We start from the raw sequence: 16,835 nt of genomic DNA on the forward strand, positions 1-16,835 counted from the left end.
ACAGAGCCTCATCAAACCAGGTTTCAAACCACCAACCTTCACCATGGGAGGCCTGTGTGCTAAGCTTGGAGCCACCACACCAACAGTCTACTGGTGCCGTGGAGCTGTCCATCTGGGGGTCCACCATGGTGGTCCAGATTGAAATATCTCATCAGCTGCTTGATTTCCTGGACAGACGTTCATCTTCACCAGATGAGGCCTCAGAATGACGTCAGTGGTCAGCTGATTTTCTCCCCTGGCACCACCAGCTGGACACTTATCTGGTGAAATATCTCAACATCTAAAAGATGGATTGTTGTGCAGACGTTCATGGTGCCCAGAGGATGAATCCATCGATTTCCGTGATTCTCAGAGTCTCAGATCAAGTTTTAATTTCTTCAGTATTTTCTTTTATGACCAAATAAATTTAAAAAAATAATGATTCCCCTCCCATTAGCATGTTAAACATGATAACACACTGACATTAGCATTTAGCTCAAAGCACTGCTGTACATACAGGGTCTGCTAGCATCATTTTGTCTGTGCGCATGTGTGTTCATTGTTGTAGATGTGAACCATGCGCTTTTCTAGTTCATAACATTTTCATCATCAGAGAGAGGGGTCAGGTGTTAGTCTGCCAAAACATTGACATTTCACTTCTAAATCAACATCAATGCTGCACAGCTTTTTTCAGCCTGGCTGTTTATTCTGTTCAAACCTGGTGTTTTACCCAGCAGATAAAGATTAGACTAATATTATTAGTATTACACTATTTGTGGAATTAGATTCCAGTGGTGGCTGCGTAGGATTATTTCTGACTGGTGTGATCCAATTTCCAATAACTCCGGAGCGTTGCAAAGTCCAAAAGTCAAAATTTATTAGGAACAGATAGATGCAATAATTTCCAAAGTTCGCAGCATGTTTTTATCCGGCAAAATATTCTGCTTCAATCCATATTTGTTGGCACTTAGCCTTTCAAAAACACTTTCACTGTGGTCAAAAAAACTGCACTTTTGTTTTCCACAGAACGTTGAAAGGTTGAAAAAAATGACCTTGTGCCAACAAAAGTCTAAAGCTTGCAAATAGATATTTTCTCCAAAGATGAAGTCGAGAAAACACGGTCCTGCTGAAGCTCAAAGACCAAAACCTGAACTGATATGTCTTTGCCTTGAAACTTAAAAATAGCCTGCATGGCTCTAACACTGTTCATTACTGCATTACTACTGTTACAACAAGTACTTCAACAGGCTACTGTGACAAAGACAGTTAACCTACCACAGCATAACAGCATGTAATGATGGTAAACTCTTTTTAACAATGCACCAGTGAATTATGCATCTATCCTCATTATTTCCGGACTGCAGTGACCACGATAACAGCGAGGGTTGATGTTGCCCTCTGCACAGATGTCACCTGACTCTCCGTACTTGTCTTGTCATCTCTGGAAGCAGGTCAAGGTCTTTTCTGCTTTAGTGCACATAATTTACTAAACTGCATCGAGGGAGACAATAAAAGGCAGACAGATAGAAACACAACAAGACACTACAGACGTCTTTAGGCTGAATGTAGGGGCTTAAAGTTTAAAGTCTACATGTGTACACATCAAGATCTACCATCAGCCTCCGAACATGACGGCTTTGTTTCATTCTCCACTGTGTTGTGTGTACAACAACACATACAGTAAGGTCAGTTATGTGTTTAATCCTTGGAAATATGGAATTACGATGCTCTGCAGAAGTGTCCATTCACCCCTCACGGCGTCGTTCCCTCATGAAAAGAGGTTTTATTGTGCTCCAGATGGACTGGCTTTAAATCTGCAGTTTAACCTAAAACCTGTCAGAGTGGGAACTAACTCCATGAACAAGTAGGTCTATTTTTGGGGAAAGGAAGCTATTAAAGCAAGAGGAGGCAAACGTTTCTATTTCAGACCAGATCAGAGGGAGAAGCAGTGTGCTTTCACACCACTGACAAAATCTTTCAGTTTCAGAGAAATATTTCCAGCTCGCGATGCGGCAGGGCACGTTTGTTTTCACAAGCTTCCTGTCCAGCCGCCAAGCTGAACTTGCTTCCTGTGATTGACAGCGACTCACTCGACGCTCGCCGAAACCAGCCTGCAGGAACACTGGAGGACTAGACGATGCCTCCTGAGCCAGCTGCACAGACGTGGGCTTTCTAATGTATTGAAAAAATAGGTAAGGAAACAGAAGATAATTATAATTTCTGTTCTACAAACATCTCACAGGAGCAGAGCTGCTCTGCAGGCAGAAAGAAAAATCACTCACTGTTTGAGTTAATCCTCCACAGGCCAAGCTAAAGCACCACAGTCTTCCCTGCCTAACCACTGAGAAGCAGAGAAGGGAGGGCCAGCCAGTATTATGAGGCCGGCATTACGGGCGGTGGAAAAGGAAAGGAAAAGTAGTCCTGGCATTTTAATTAACACTGTTAGCCGTCACACCTAGCTTACCTGTGGAGTTTCAAGCCGTGGCCTGTGGTTGCTAACTATTCTTTTAAGCCAATGAATGTCAGGCATGAGACAATATATTCCTCACCTCCAATCCCAACAGAGACCTTTACGCCGTGTCATTCTGTCATTCAGTTAACGTGTTGTGAACGTTTTGTCCTCTGAGGTTACACTCAGCCTGGGATATTTTCTCCAAAGCAACGTGAAAGACTCTTCAGCGAGCTCGTCTGTTTGTGCTGCATGAAGTAAATCAATGGAGAATGCAAAACTCTTCATTAAATATTAGTTAAGAAAAGCTTGTTGCAGTAATTAGTACAACAGTGTGACAACAATTCTTTCACCTCTATTTAGCTTTAAACAGGGAGTCGCTTTACTGTGATGTGAATGTAATCAATACAAAAATATTCAAGAGAAACAAGGACTAAAGACTAAAGACTCCCTCCAAAACACACAACATGCGCACTGCTCATGAACTCACGCACACATAACTTCTGGTTCGTGCTCATGTTGTGTGCTCAGAAAAAGACTTTCACCAGCTGTGTTTGGAGTCTGCCTGCAAAAATAGGAAATACAGAGGAAACAGCTCAAGACTAATACCTTTAAACATAAATTCCGACTAAAATCTATTCATTGTAATACAAAAACACATAAAACATTGTTAGAAAAGACCCGCAGCCGGTGTCATTCATGTAAGACTGTTCTGAGAGGGAGCCTGCACAGCCTGCAGGAAGTATGCCAGCAAATTAGCTCACTGGTGGTAGAGCTGCCCCTGTGCTTCCAGGTGTAAAATATTACAGAGATGCTTCCCTTCATAAATTAGGTGATGTGCTGAAAAATGTGCTGGCCTGTAAAAACATCATGTTAACAGCGTTGCCTAAAATCTGTATGCCTGCCGTGCACTAGACAAGGAAGTGAAATCTCCAGAAAAGTGTTAGAGAGAAGCAGAAGATCCAACGACATGAGCTCAGCTTCTTCTGACACGCAGCAGTGTTTCGGGCTGTTAGCGGCGCCGTCGTCTAGCTTTCACTCTACCAAAGAATTTAGCATTTAGCAGTTTAGAGCGTTTAGTGTTCACATGGACCAGCGGGCCGCTCGCTCATTGGACGGATCTGGTGACTTCAACCTGTGAGGGAAAAACCAAACAAACCTCATTCGGATGACTGACAGCACGTCATCCGACACTTCACCGTGCGACACGGCTTGATTTATCCCCTCTGGTGGTCTGAGCCGCGGTGAGCTAATGAAGAAATGGTTGGATGTAGTTGGAGCCGTAGTCAAGAGTATCGGTTGTCATACATCATGTGGATTTGTCTGGGTTAGCTTTCAAGGACATGTCACACATTCATATCCAATATCAATAAATACTGTCATTGGTTGCTCGAAAAACACCACCGTTTGACTGAAAATGGATCAGCCCTGCCTGTGCTTCAATTCCCAGGGTTCAGTATTCAGAGCAGGTTACATGCACCAGATTAAATCATTAAAAACAGGTTATTTATTTAGTCATTTCAATCAGTGTTTGAGTGCATAAAAGCAGACATGTGGAGGAATCTCTGAGCAGAGTGTGTGAAAACATGTCCCCGCAGGTTCAGCCACACCATTAATATGATTAAACTCCACTTCTGCGCTGACTTCCTGGTGCTCTCGGTATCACCGCTGCCCAGTTGTTACAGCATGGGTCCATTTCTTACAACATGAGGAGATATACCAAAAATAAATCACAAGTTCTCTTCCCAGTTCCCTCTGTGAAATTGTGCGCGACTCCAGATCCCTTATCAAATAATTGATAGAATTCCTCTATATCACACGCTTTCAGGTTATATGTGTACTTTGTATGCTTTTGTGTGAGAGGCGTTTTTTTGTTTCTTCGTGCTCGTCTCAGAGGTGAGCTGTGCCACATCGCAGCAGCAGAGAGTGATTCGTCACTTCTCGTCTGTTTTCATTCACACGAGGCTGCTGTCAGCCCTCCTCTCTCTGCTGGTCAGCGCGCAATATGCCTCCAAACAGATTTCTCATTTGGACAAAAGCTGCCGTGCGGACATGCGGGTCAGATCCTGAATATTTATTTGGATGAACCACCCTGGCTTCCATCTCTGAAAAGACCAGATAAGCACAACACCTGACGTGCTGAGTTGTTTTAGAGGTGCTTTATCCTTATCACGCTGTACTTTTTCTCGCTGCCTCTCCCTGTCCCTTGGCATGGATATTGTTAAAGTGGTCATGCTTACTTCAGGAATGCAGGGCAGCACTGCATGTGTGATAAAATTCACATCCTCCGTCAAAGCAATATGCGCTTATGTTAGTTCCAGACGGGCTATAAAAAAATACAACCCGGCACAGAGACGCTATATATGGACTGATTTTGGAAAGTACCAACTTGGAAAAAGCTTTCAGCTTCTTCGCTCTTCTGGGCTAAACTATCCATCCTACACAAGGCATGTGCAATTAAGGATGGAGCGCAGATTACATCACTGAGTTTCAGCGGTTGCCATAGTCCCGGAACATCTAATTACAGGCCTTCACACAACAATCTCTGAGAGGTTCTCTGAGAACACACAAAAACAGCATGAAACAAGGCAGCAGTAATAATCAAATGCGGCCCAGCAGGGCAAAGAACCACTTGCCAACTGCTTGTTTGCACTTATCTCGGGCTAGTTAGCGTGTCCTCTGAGCGAGTCACATCACAGCCTCCATCATACCTCTGTGAATCACCGTGCTCAATAAATTTCAGAGCCAGAAAAAGATTCAGATCAAATCTTAATACTGTTTTCAACATGTGGTGCGTTAAAGCCGTATACGCCGACAGAAAGCGGGCGTCCTTCTTCACATGTGCACCACTCGTCACTGTGTGCACTGCTGTAGAAGAAATGCTGCCGGGCTTTTAATGAATGCAAAGACAGCGACTGCATCAGTCTCCCTCCGCTGCCTGCCAATAAACTTCAGCTCAATTCTGAGGTTTTACTCATCATCTTCAGCACAAAGAATTATCTGCCTCCAGCCTACATGTCTGAACTTTTAACCTCTCACATCCTTCATGTCTTTCCTTTATGATCCTCTATTTGCTGTGTGTGTGTGTGTGTGTGTGTGTGTATATAAAACATACATACACATATGCAAAATATACACAGAGCAAACACAGTACAAACAAATCGCACAACAAACAAAGAAAACACACATTCACACTGGTCCAAATGGCATAAAAGGAACCAGCCTGTCTGATAATTATGATCTTTTCTGCATATTGTGGAGCATGATATTTAAGTTTCCCAGTCTCAGTATTAATATGTTGGTTTTCTAGGAGCCTTCGGACGTAGTGCAGTGTGAACGTGATCTATGGTTAAAGAGGCATGTAAGTTATCCAGGTGGTTTGCCAAGAAGTGCTTTATAAATAAACAGAATGCATGCTGCTCCCTTTCCTCTGCCAACGATTGCCACCCGACTTCCTCAGAGAGTAAACAGCGATGCACTCTAAAGCCATGCCCAGATATGAAGCAAAGGGCAGAATGATAGACTGCGTGGAGAGCTTTAAGAGCGGAGGCAGGACAATGCATACGAATGACTTCACCGTAGACTATAATGGGAAAACGGTTGGCTGGATCGTGTTCTTTCTGCAGTTCTGGGTGATGCATGCTTTATTTCTGTTTTTTAAAAATGCCAGCTTTGCTTTGAAGGACTGAGCTCATTTATATCTTAGAGAGCAGCTTGTCATCGAGCCAGAAACCAAGGTAGTTAAATAGGACACTCTTTCAACTGGAGTCCCATTAAGAGTGTAATATTCACTTAAGTGGAACTGTTGTCTGTTGCTCTAAAACCTGATTGATACGAGTTCTGAGATTAAAAATGTTTACCAGCGTCTCTTAAACTGGACATGATAGTGTTCAATAACCACTCAGATCACTGGACAGACTCCAATGCTGCTTTCCAAAGGTCAGTTTGCTGCACCCAACCTGACATAATGCTATGTTCTTATGAAGAAGACCGATTCAAGAAGCTCATGACCTCCAGAGCAACAAGTGGCGCTATTGGTATGTAGAGAGCATAGAAACAGGTTATGTTGTGAAGGAGAAGGCTTCATACGTACAAGACAGCCAGTAGATCTCTGAGATCGTCTCACCTGCTCGTTAGTGGACTTAGCTGTATGTGACAGGAGCAGGACTTTCAGGGCGCCTTACTTTATTATTATTATTATCATTAGTAATAATTTGGTAAAGCCACACTAGCAGCTCAGCGAGGCTGTACTTGGTCACAATGGTAGCTAATGCTATACGCTAACATGCTCACAATGACAATGTGACCCATGTTTACCGTGCTAGCTTAGTGCGTTAGCATGTTAGCACTGGAACGTGAGCTTCTGTGCTAAATGTCCCGTCCATCCATCCAGTAGTTTCACACTGGTCATTAGGATTCATCCTCTGAGGATCGTGAACAGAATCTGATGAGATATTTCAGCCTGGCTGAGAAAGCGGCCCGCTGACATCCATTAAGTCACGGTGTTAGCATGGCGGGTAAAAATGATTAAGATATGACTAATCCAAATTCTAATTCTGAGCAGGTGGGACAGACAGCATTCAGAGCCGCTTTAACATCCTTATACGATTTTATTTCCAATTTGAATGAAACTGTAATATTTTTTAGGCCAACCCTTCATTATTATTGGGGTCATTCTGTCGCAGCTTGGTGTGTCTCCCTCCAATTTGTGTGAAATTGAGGGCCTGTGGGTTAAGAGGAGAATCTGCAGGAGCAGATAGCGGCTCAGAACGAGCTGTGGGAGGATGTGCTTACTGCCAGCGCTGCCCCTCCTGGCCTGGGCAGCACCGCTGAGCACCACAGGGCCAATGACTCACTCTTGCCACACTGTCTATGTTGTGACTGGACAAATCTAATCCTCCCTCATCATCAGCTCACTGTCCCTTAGCATGAAGAAACAAAGCAGCACGAACACGCCAAGCTGCCAAAAACCGAGGACTGGAGGCTGCTGGACAGCAAGGGCAAGATGACAGCGTGAAAGCATGTCACCGCTGCACAGGCAGTTCAAGATCGGCATAAATCAGGAACAGGACGACGCTTTCAGATGCAGGCAGTCAGCGTGCATGGCAGGACTTTGGTGCTCTTTGTGTATGAATACAGCGGCGCTGACTCAGTAAGTTCACTCGAGGGAGTTCATTAAGTTGGAGCCACTCCTGCCTCACTAACTTGTACGCTGATTGTACTCCGAGGTGGCCATTACTTTCACGCTGATTAGGGAGCGGTGATTGTTTCAAGACTGATTGGGGACGCACACAAACGCTGGCATTCCAATTACACCAAGTACCATCCCGCCAACGGTCAGAGCGTACTTCAGGCCATTTACATTTAACCGAGTTGTAGTGAATGAACAAGTGATTATTCTGTAGAGTTATTTCTCTTGAGTGTCGCCTTTAAAATCAAAGCAAGAGAAAGAAGCGCCTCACATCCCATAATCAGCGCAACAGGTTTGAAAGTGACTTCAGCTCTTTCGTTCCAGCTCGATCATCGCAATTTGAATTCACACTCCTTCAGTTTGCTTATTAAAGCTGCGCTCATCAGTATTTTTAGAGCTGACTCTGCACTTCCTCCGACCTCTGTCGAGCCTTTTAGCATCTTTTAGCTCATTGTTTTGGATTTTGTGGGGACCAAAACAGCTAAAAGTGGACTGCAAACAGGACTTAAACACGACTGCAAGTGAGTGTCTGCTGGATGTGAGGCGACTGTTATTAATATTATGGGATGCTAATATGTCAGTGTGGTGTTTACAGCTGGCTGCTGGCCCCAATCAATCAGTCAATGCAGATTTAAAGAATTATGAGCAGGATATGTACGAGCGGGACATTTACAGCTGAAAAATAAACTTGTCAGTGCTCTTTGCTGGACAAACTGTGTAATTGAGACTTTTTAATTTTTATTTTAATTTATTGGCCTACACATACACCGATACCAATAAATCTGCAATAAGTTAATATCTGCCAGAACGCCGGCCCGGCCGATTTATGAGTGCGGCTCTAATGAAGATTACCGCATTGCAGCAGTCAGTGTCAACTAAATCACAGAGAGCTCCAAATGTTCTCTCATGATGTGACATTTTCAAAAATACAGTATGTGACGAGGATGCTTAGGGATTAAGTTTGACTTTAAGCAAATATAGCCATTAATTTAGCATGAGAGAACATTCACTTCAGTTTCTTAATATCCGCATTCGTTGATTTGAAGTTATTCCTTAGATGGCAGCTGGTTTAGGACCACAGTTTTATTCCCACTGCGGTGGTACTTTGTTGTTCTGCTAATACTTTGTTCCTGTAGAGCAACACTATACTAGAAACATCAGAGACGCTGCTGCCGATAGTGAAAACGAGAGGTGAGCATGTCCGATAATTCAGATAGAATAACACTTTGAATGGGAGCAAACCTCAAAGCTCTAACCTGTGACATCACGCTGATGTAAAGCCCAGAGCTGCTTCGCTGCCAGCCAATATGTTGATTTCAAACAGCCATTTCTTTCCATCTCAAAGAGTTTCATATTATTCTGATGCTGTTTGATTCACATTACATAATGTGCTGTGTCAGAGGCACCTTTCCATCTGCCGTAATTCATTCTTCGTGCAGCTGTGCATTGGTTTGCTGTCACAGATGAGAGGCCACAGCAAACTCTTCGCTCTTGTTCCAGCCGCAGCAGACAATAGTGATTATTCACAAACAGAATGAACTGCTCGAGGGATAAAACTAATATATCTTAAAATTAAAATTCAATGGTAGTTTTAAGGCCGCTGTTCAGCATTCGACTGCATGAGCGCACCACTCTGAATCACAAAGAGGCGCACGGCTCCCGTTTTAACATAATCTTGACAATCAATCAGCCACACCACAAAGAAGTCAATGGGCCTTGACAATATGTACCTGTCAGATCATTGGCTCTAATGCATTAAGCTCTGATGCCTCTGATAGACAGCGACAGCTCCGCACACAACCAGGAGCCCCGCTCTCTCAGATGTAGTGACAGCCTTTTGTCCAGCCACCTGCCTGTGATTACTCAAATCAAAAATGCATAACCAATTGGAGTTATTGATTCATCTCCGCTGACAGCAAGGAAGCAAGACCGGGCTGAGGAGCGGCGAATGAAACGCTGTGCGGCAGCCGGCTGGAGAGAGAGGAATTATACAGTACATGTGTATCACTATACAGCTTAGCACAAGTGCTGATGTTATTTTTTCTCCTACTCACATCTGTGCTTGCAGAGAAGATCCAGTTACAAGGAGATGCAGATCTCGGGTGTATTCATATTGTTTAAGCCTTAATGCAGGATATATTACATAAATATGTAATACTGTGGGATGCTGCCGTAGCAGTTTTTGTTTCTAGAGAAAGCTCCCAGGCTAATGACATTTTATTAATGTATTGCAGTAATAAAAACATAATCCACTTCTTAGTCTGGTGGGGTTTTTTCTTTTTTTTTTTTTTTTTGAATATCCCATGATTCAATAGTTTTTACATTACAGTAAACAGAGCAAATCTATTTTCCCTCGTCTTTCATTCACAATGAAAATGTTAAGCTGTTGTAAAAAGCAGCGTAAACATTAACAGTCAAGAAACAGGTTAGGATTTTAAGACAGCATCTGCACAGAGCAAAGCCTCATATCTCATCATTGTTAAGATGTCTGAGCAGCATGGACTTGAAAAAGGTCACAGTGTAATTGCATTTGTGTTAAAGCCCACTGTGCAATCAGAGTAAACAGAAGAAAACATCAAGGCATATCTTTAAGAGCTGCAATCATGACTCCTGAGCTGCATCCCAGAGTTCTTCCTCCTCTCTGACTGCTTTTATGTAATATCGTGTAATTTGGTATAAAGCACGCACTTGATCCTGCCCTTATGTGACCACAGGAGGTGGTCACTTCAAGAGGCGTTCATGTCAGCCAGAGAGCTGCTGCCGTGGCCCCCCGAATTTCAGAGAGCTGTCGAGCAGCAGGGCAACAGAGTTCACATTTTCAACATGCTTATTATTTCTTGTCATCAGTATTCAAAGTAAAACGAGAGCCTCTTCATTCTGCTAAAATATTTATTAGGAGACTTAAATGTGATCTGTTAGTGGCTTCTTAGTGGGAGTTTTAGCCGCGCTCGCAGTGGGGACAGCGGCGGGAACAGCACAGACTCTGTACACACATTCATGGCGCCCAGAGGATGAATCCTAATGACCTTTAGGATACTCTGAGTTTTCATATAACACCACCAGAAGGTCAAGTTTTCTCTTATCCAGTCAAATATTTCAACATCCAACTGGCACAAAATCTTCTACAGACCTGCATGTTCCCCTGAGGATGAATCCTACTAATCCGACTTTTATGATCCACTGACTTCATCTAGTCCAACAATGAAGGTTGATATTTGGGATTTTGAGGGAAACATCTCAACAACTATTGGATGGATTGACATTTAACTTGGTACAAACATCTGTGGTTCCCAAATGATGAACTACTATGATGTTAGCTGTCCCATGACTCTTCAGCTTTCTCCCTCGTTAGGTCAAAATTTTAATTTGTCCGATGCTAACTGACACTAATGACATTCCCATCTGCCTCAGCTGTACTTTGTTTGCTGCTAATCAATGTTAGCATGCTAAACTTAGATGATGACCACGGCAGCATTTGCTGCTAAATATCAGCATGTTAGCGTTGTCATTGTGAGCATGTTAGCGCGCTAACATTTAGCTCAAAGCACTGCTGGGCCTAAAAACTCACAGATCTGCAAACATGGCTGCAGACTCTCTTGTTTTATCTTGATTCCACCACATGAGACATGCATTTTATAGTTTCTATATGTGATACCTGGTAAATGTAAATGCAGCCTGAGTTCATGATTATCAAAGGGTTCATTTTGTAGTCTGAGCTGCTGCTGATCTCCGGTGTTTTCCTCTGTTGAGCCACACCTCGCCGACACAGCCTGGCTGTGAAGATTTATGGGGAGGAAGTCCTCTGTTCAGACACAACTATCCACTGATGAGAGAGCACAACCACTGCATCAGCATGTTTGTCAATTATTGCGATGACCCCCCCCTCCTCAGGCACACACACGGCCCCTCCCTTTAAAGCTTTTACACAGATTCCTTTCATCCACCTTCTCTAATCATGAAATTTGATTAAATTGAATGTGAGATCACGGCAGTTATAAAAAGCCAATTAACACAGGGCAGATGTGCTTTGTGGAAATATTATAGGACATTACACTGATGATATAAGAATTTATGGGGGCAAAACCCCTCTTTTGACTCAGTGATTGGAAAGCTGCAATATATGCCTCCCACACACACTTTAAGTATAATGAGCATAAAGACGGGAGTCCAGCGACTCATTGTGTTTCATAAAACGGTCAATAAACAAACAAAGGTGCACAGTTTGACATGCAAACCTATGGCGAGAAACATTCGTGATGGCTGGTAATTACACAGCAGAGACGTTAACACCCAGCTCACGCCGAGCTGCTGCTGGGATCTGTTTTTCCTCTCTCCCTCCACGAGCAGAAGCTGCGGAAAACACCTAAGCCACGTCAAACTGGATTTGAGAGAAGGGAAAAATTTGCCTTTTTATCAGCGTCCTCCGTCACAAATCTCAGAGTTGCTCCACAGCGAGCTCAAAGCGCAGCTGTAAGATAGCCTTGATAAAAATACCAGGAAGCCGGGGACTTCTTCTGTTCTTTTCATGTCCTCTGATCCGTAAATAAACATCATAACCAAGTTAAAACCAACAAACCAGAAAAATGACTTTACAGGTCTTTACCCGACACGAGATCACACAGACTCACTTCAACCTAAACGACCACACGCTGCTGATACGAGCAGAACTGACAAAGGTTTCAAACAGAGTTCAGGATCTGAAGTTCTCAATGAGACTTCCAGGACTTCAAATCTTCCAAAGCGATAAAACAATACGACGAGGAGGCCCCTGTTTAACTCCTGATTGTCCTTAAGTCTCCAAAAAACGTCCAGCTGATGGTTTGATTCTGATTTGATTGCACGACCTAAAGCAAAGAGACGCAGTCATGTGACAGGATGCCAACAAACACATTCTATATCTATTTAATCAGTATTTTAAAAGCAGCTGTGAACTCACAGTCTACCACACAGGAAACAGATTACAGCGCCCTGCCGCCTTTCAGTCCATCCATTTCAACCATATTTTCCTTTTCCAGCAACTTTTCAAAACACGCCGTTTTCTTTGCATGCAGTGTGTCACCCCTGTCTCTCATTTCTTGGTCCTTAGTTGCTCAAGGACATGAGTCGCGAGGCTTAAAGGACTGCCAGGGGCAAAAGAAGAGGAGCTGGATGTGAGCCACAGCGCCGGGTGCAGGACCACAGCAACAGATCTCTGAGTACAATTACAGATAAAAACTGTCTGCTGAGGAGGAATCTCTGCAGGGTTGATAAAATGTTGGTGTTCCAGAAAGAAATAAGATGTATATATATATATATATATATATATATATATATCCGGCGGGACAAGCTGAATCCCTTCACAGGGACGTAGAGCCATAGAGACAGACACATAGCAGAGACAAGAGACAGCATGGGCTATGTGCTTAGTGCTTAAAGATGTAGACTGAAGGCTATCCTTGCTTGATCCCCTTTTGGATCTTGTTAAGCTCAAGGATAAGACGAAGGGAGGGAAGATTGGATATTACCCTCAGGAATCCCAGCGAGGTGTCTCACTGGAACACACCTCGCGGCTTCAATTAATAGCGAGGACAGCCTTTTTAAATTTAAGGAATAAGGCCACTTCTCTGAGAACCGAGAAGGATCTTTACACTTTAGCACAATGGCATTTTATTCAACAGATTTTAGGTGAAATAACTCCCAGTTCTGCTTCTCCAAACAAAGGGTGCCGTCACAGTATTCAGAGCAGAATACCAGAAGACTTCCCTCCATGATTATGGCTTCATTATGCTGCGCAGGCATTTTTCTAGCATGGATCTGATCCTCTCATTTCCTGGAGTGTGTTATCAATTTTCATCACCATTCACAGTGAGAAGCTGTGTCCTGCAGCTTTATGACACACAATGCTCAATTAGTATCATACTGCGTGTGGTTACTGAGAAGGCCTCGGCATATGGCAAACATCATTACCGTACACTTCAAGCCAGTGAGTCAGCAGTCATAATGGAGGCGCTGTCAAATGAGAGCCATCCGCTGAGCTCTGAGGAGGGAGCGTCATCAAGGTGTATGCGTGAGATGCAGTTTGAGAGTGTTTAGCTTTGACTTTCCGGAAATACTTGACCTTTCATTCTGAAGGGAATCAGTGGACGTGTTTCTTTTCTTTTATTGCAAATGATACATCATTGGCTTGTACGTGAGTACGATCAGACGGCCATTCTTGGGAGGCTGTCACGGTCACTGACTGAGAAACATGTCCTTCACTGCTGCTGAAATTACATTGACTATTCGCTGCTGCACAGCTGAACAGACCTTTTTCTAACATATAGGGACGTAATAAAAAGTTCTGTCTGTGTCATAAGAGAGACAGCAGCTGAAGCCAGCAGAGAAAATATACACCATAGTGCACAGGATACAGTTTCCAAAAAGACTTTTAGCTTTTCCCACAAGACAGAAGGGATTCCTCAGCCAGACCACTAGCTGCCCTCAGAGCTGGCTGCAGGGCAGCCACAGCAAACACTGCTCCCCTCCTGCTGCCTCTGAACGATCGATGCAAAGTCACGTGCATAGAAAATGAAATTTACATTATTACAGGTTCAGCAAGAATGCAGATAAAGTCCTGCAGATAAACAGGAAGTGTTGAGGACATGCCCTGATTGTCAGTGTTGCTGTCACACTGTGAGCTGAGCTATGGGGCTCTCTCACCACTGCAGCTCCCTGTAACTTTGCCCATGAAATAATTATGGGCTTCCAGATGAATTTTGATGTAATAACCTGACAAGCCAAGAGGTAATAAAGCCCTGACGCTTCTGTTGCACAAGAGAATGTCTGTCGTGCTGAAATATTCATGAGATAAATGTTATTTAAGGCCAGAGCTGCTCTGGGATGTTGTACAGGTGCAGAGCTACCGGCCAATGGCTGCAGAGGGGTCCTCCTGATTCATAATACATAACTGAGCAGATATGAACTCTGATCGTTGTCCTCTGCAGAATAACACTGAATGGCAGATAAATTCAGATAAGAATGGAGCAGACTGGCTCTCAGGATGCAGTGACTCACAGGATGTCACTGCCCTGCGTCCTCCTGTGTCTCAGGTAGGAATTCTCTGCTTTACCTGGGAAAGCTTCAACTCCTGCTATGTGTTGGCTGCAGTTTCGATTCAACTTCTTTACGGTTGGCTGCACATTCTTTGTAAGAAAAACACATTTCCTCAGTGGAAGCGGTGCATCAGAAGACACACAGGCAGGATGAAATTGAGCTTACCTCCAAAAAGTAACACCACCGACTGAAGCGCAAGGATAAGCAACATGTTTCTGTGAGCCGCTACAAAAACAAGAATCTCCCAAAAATGACGCGGAAGCCGAAATGGCTTAATTCAAAGAAAAAAATCCCTCTTCCAGCATCGCTAGTAAAATATGAAAAAGCATCTTTTTTGCTAAAAATGTCAGGATTCGTCCAGCCATTTGCAAATGCTAAAAAAAATCCTGGAGCTCGTGAAAAAGAATCGTGAAAGCCTCCTCACTTGTGTCCTATCTACTTGTTATCGCCTGGAAAATTCGGCAACTGAAGAGGAGGAAGTTGCGCGCAGCTTTGCATCACTCCTGGAAGCATTTCGGGAAGAGAAAACGTTTAGACGTCTGGAAAAAAGCTTAAAGCCAGAGTGAAACGTCTGCTGTGACACATCTTCACAATGACTCTCTCAATGAGCTGCAAGACAATTTTCTCCAAAAGCAGCCAAACTGCAAACGTTTCCAATCCCTGATCCCCTGTTGGTCAGTTTGTCTGCTCTGTGTCCTCCGCGTCAAGTTGGCTGCTGTGCGGTGGATGGAGTCCGACACTTGGGGACGAATGGGAGCAGTCCCAGCCCGCCATCATGCTCGGTAAATATATAAAAGTAAAGAAGTTCAGACTGCGTACATCCACACCCAGACACCCACAGCGTTGGTGAAGTCCAGAGTGCAACTCCAGCAGCACGCAGCAGCCTCGGCGGAGCGCGCAGGGCTCTGCTCCCGGAGCAGCTGCCACTTCTAATTAGACTTTGGCTCCGAGTGCTTCAGATATGCTGCGGATGTCCGCTCTCAAGCCTTCATCTTTCGATGTTTATGTAGACTGATTGTGGGCTACAGTTTCAGTGGAGCTTACGCATTGTCAGCCGTCCAATGCGCGTCGAGAGATGCAGAGCAGAAGAAAACCCATAGCAGTGACAACGACTGGCACTGGCGCACATCAGGAGGCGTGAGGCAGACCAGCGGCGCGTCAGTCCTCACAGGTAGTGGTGAGAATAAACATAAGCATTTCTATGAAACACTTTGGAACAATGAATCCACACTGAACGCGAAGGCATCTCCTTTCAGTCCATTCCTGCTCAGATTGGACTGTTTTTACTCACATCTCCCCTCCTGAGTTCAACCCTCTCAGCTCCTCGCTGACACCTTTAGCCTCTGTGGACCAAAAGATGGACTTTAAAAGTTGTTATCGGACATGTTCAGTTGATTGCATGACTGCGCCACTTGGCAGGCACTAGTGACCCCTTGTGGCGTGAAAACTGAACTGAGCAGAGGACAGAAGGCAGTAGACAATAAACGCTGAGGACGCCGCAAAGATTCAATTAGAAATCTTTGATTGAAGTGACTGACCGCGACAGAAATCACCAGTTTGATGGAATCATGGACTCTCTCCTGAGGATGCACCCACTCCTCCGTGTTGTCCTGAGAGAGATGCAGTCAGTCTTCATGTCGGTGGCGCTCAGCAGTGATTTTCTAGTGTCCCCGCTGGATTTTCACATCGTTTCTTCTAGAACTTCATTCCCTTTATTTTCCAGACATATTCCTATTGAGAGCCATGATGTGCTCTGTCCAGGGCTTCTATCATCTCTGCAGCTTTCTCATCATTTTGTTTTTCCTATGTAAGTGCATTGAATGCAAGGTTTAATCCAGAGTCATATTCCTTGTGTTTGCACACATACTTGGCCAATAAGGCTGATTCTGAATCTGATTTTCTCAGTTTTTCATCATTTGCTGGGACTCTGAAATGTAACTGTCGCTGCTGAGGAATTCACCAAAAAACCTCAAAGAAAATGAACTGAAACACGGTTTATTACTGTAATCTGGTGATTGATTAAACCGTGAGCCATGCAGCAGATTTTTTGCCTGTGAAGGCCAGATGGTGTTGTGAGGCAAAGATAAAGAAAGATTCATTAACACTAAATACAGAAATATCACATGAGTCACCCACCAGTCTAAT

At 43.9% G+C, this 16,835-nt stretch overlaps 1 protein-coding gene across 1 annotated transcript in view; it reads right to left on the bottom strand.

Annotated features, from left to right (window-relative positions):
• LOC143321433 (transmembrane protein 132C) overlaps positions 1-15,704 on the bottom strand; it is a 124,157-nt gene extending 108,453 nt beyond the window's left edge. The window contains exon 1 of the mRNA XM_076731771.1: positions 14,856-15,704. Within this exon, the coding sequence (XP_076587886.1) occupies positions 14,856-14,901 (46 nt within the window). The 5' untranslated portion in view covers positions 14,902-15,704. The remainder of the gene's footprint in view (positions 1-14,855) is intronic.
• Positions 15,705-16,835: the final 1,131 nt, after the last annotated feature.

The sequence above is a fragment of the Chaetodon auriga genome, chromosome 5 (assembly GCF_051107435.1).
Source record: "Chaetodon auriga isolate fChaAug3 chromosome 5, fChaAug3.hap1, whole genome shotgun sequence".
NCBI classification, from domain to species: domain Eukaryota; kingdom Metazoa; phylum Chordata; class Actinopteri; order Chaetodontiformes; family Chaetodontidae; genus Chaetodon; species Chaetodon auriga.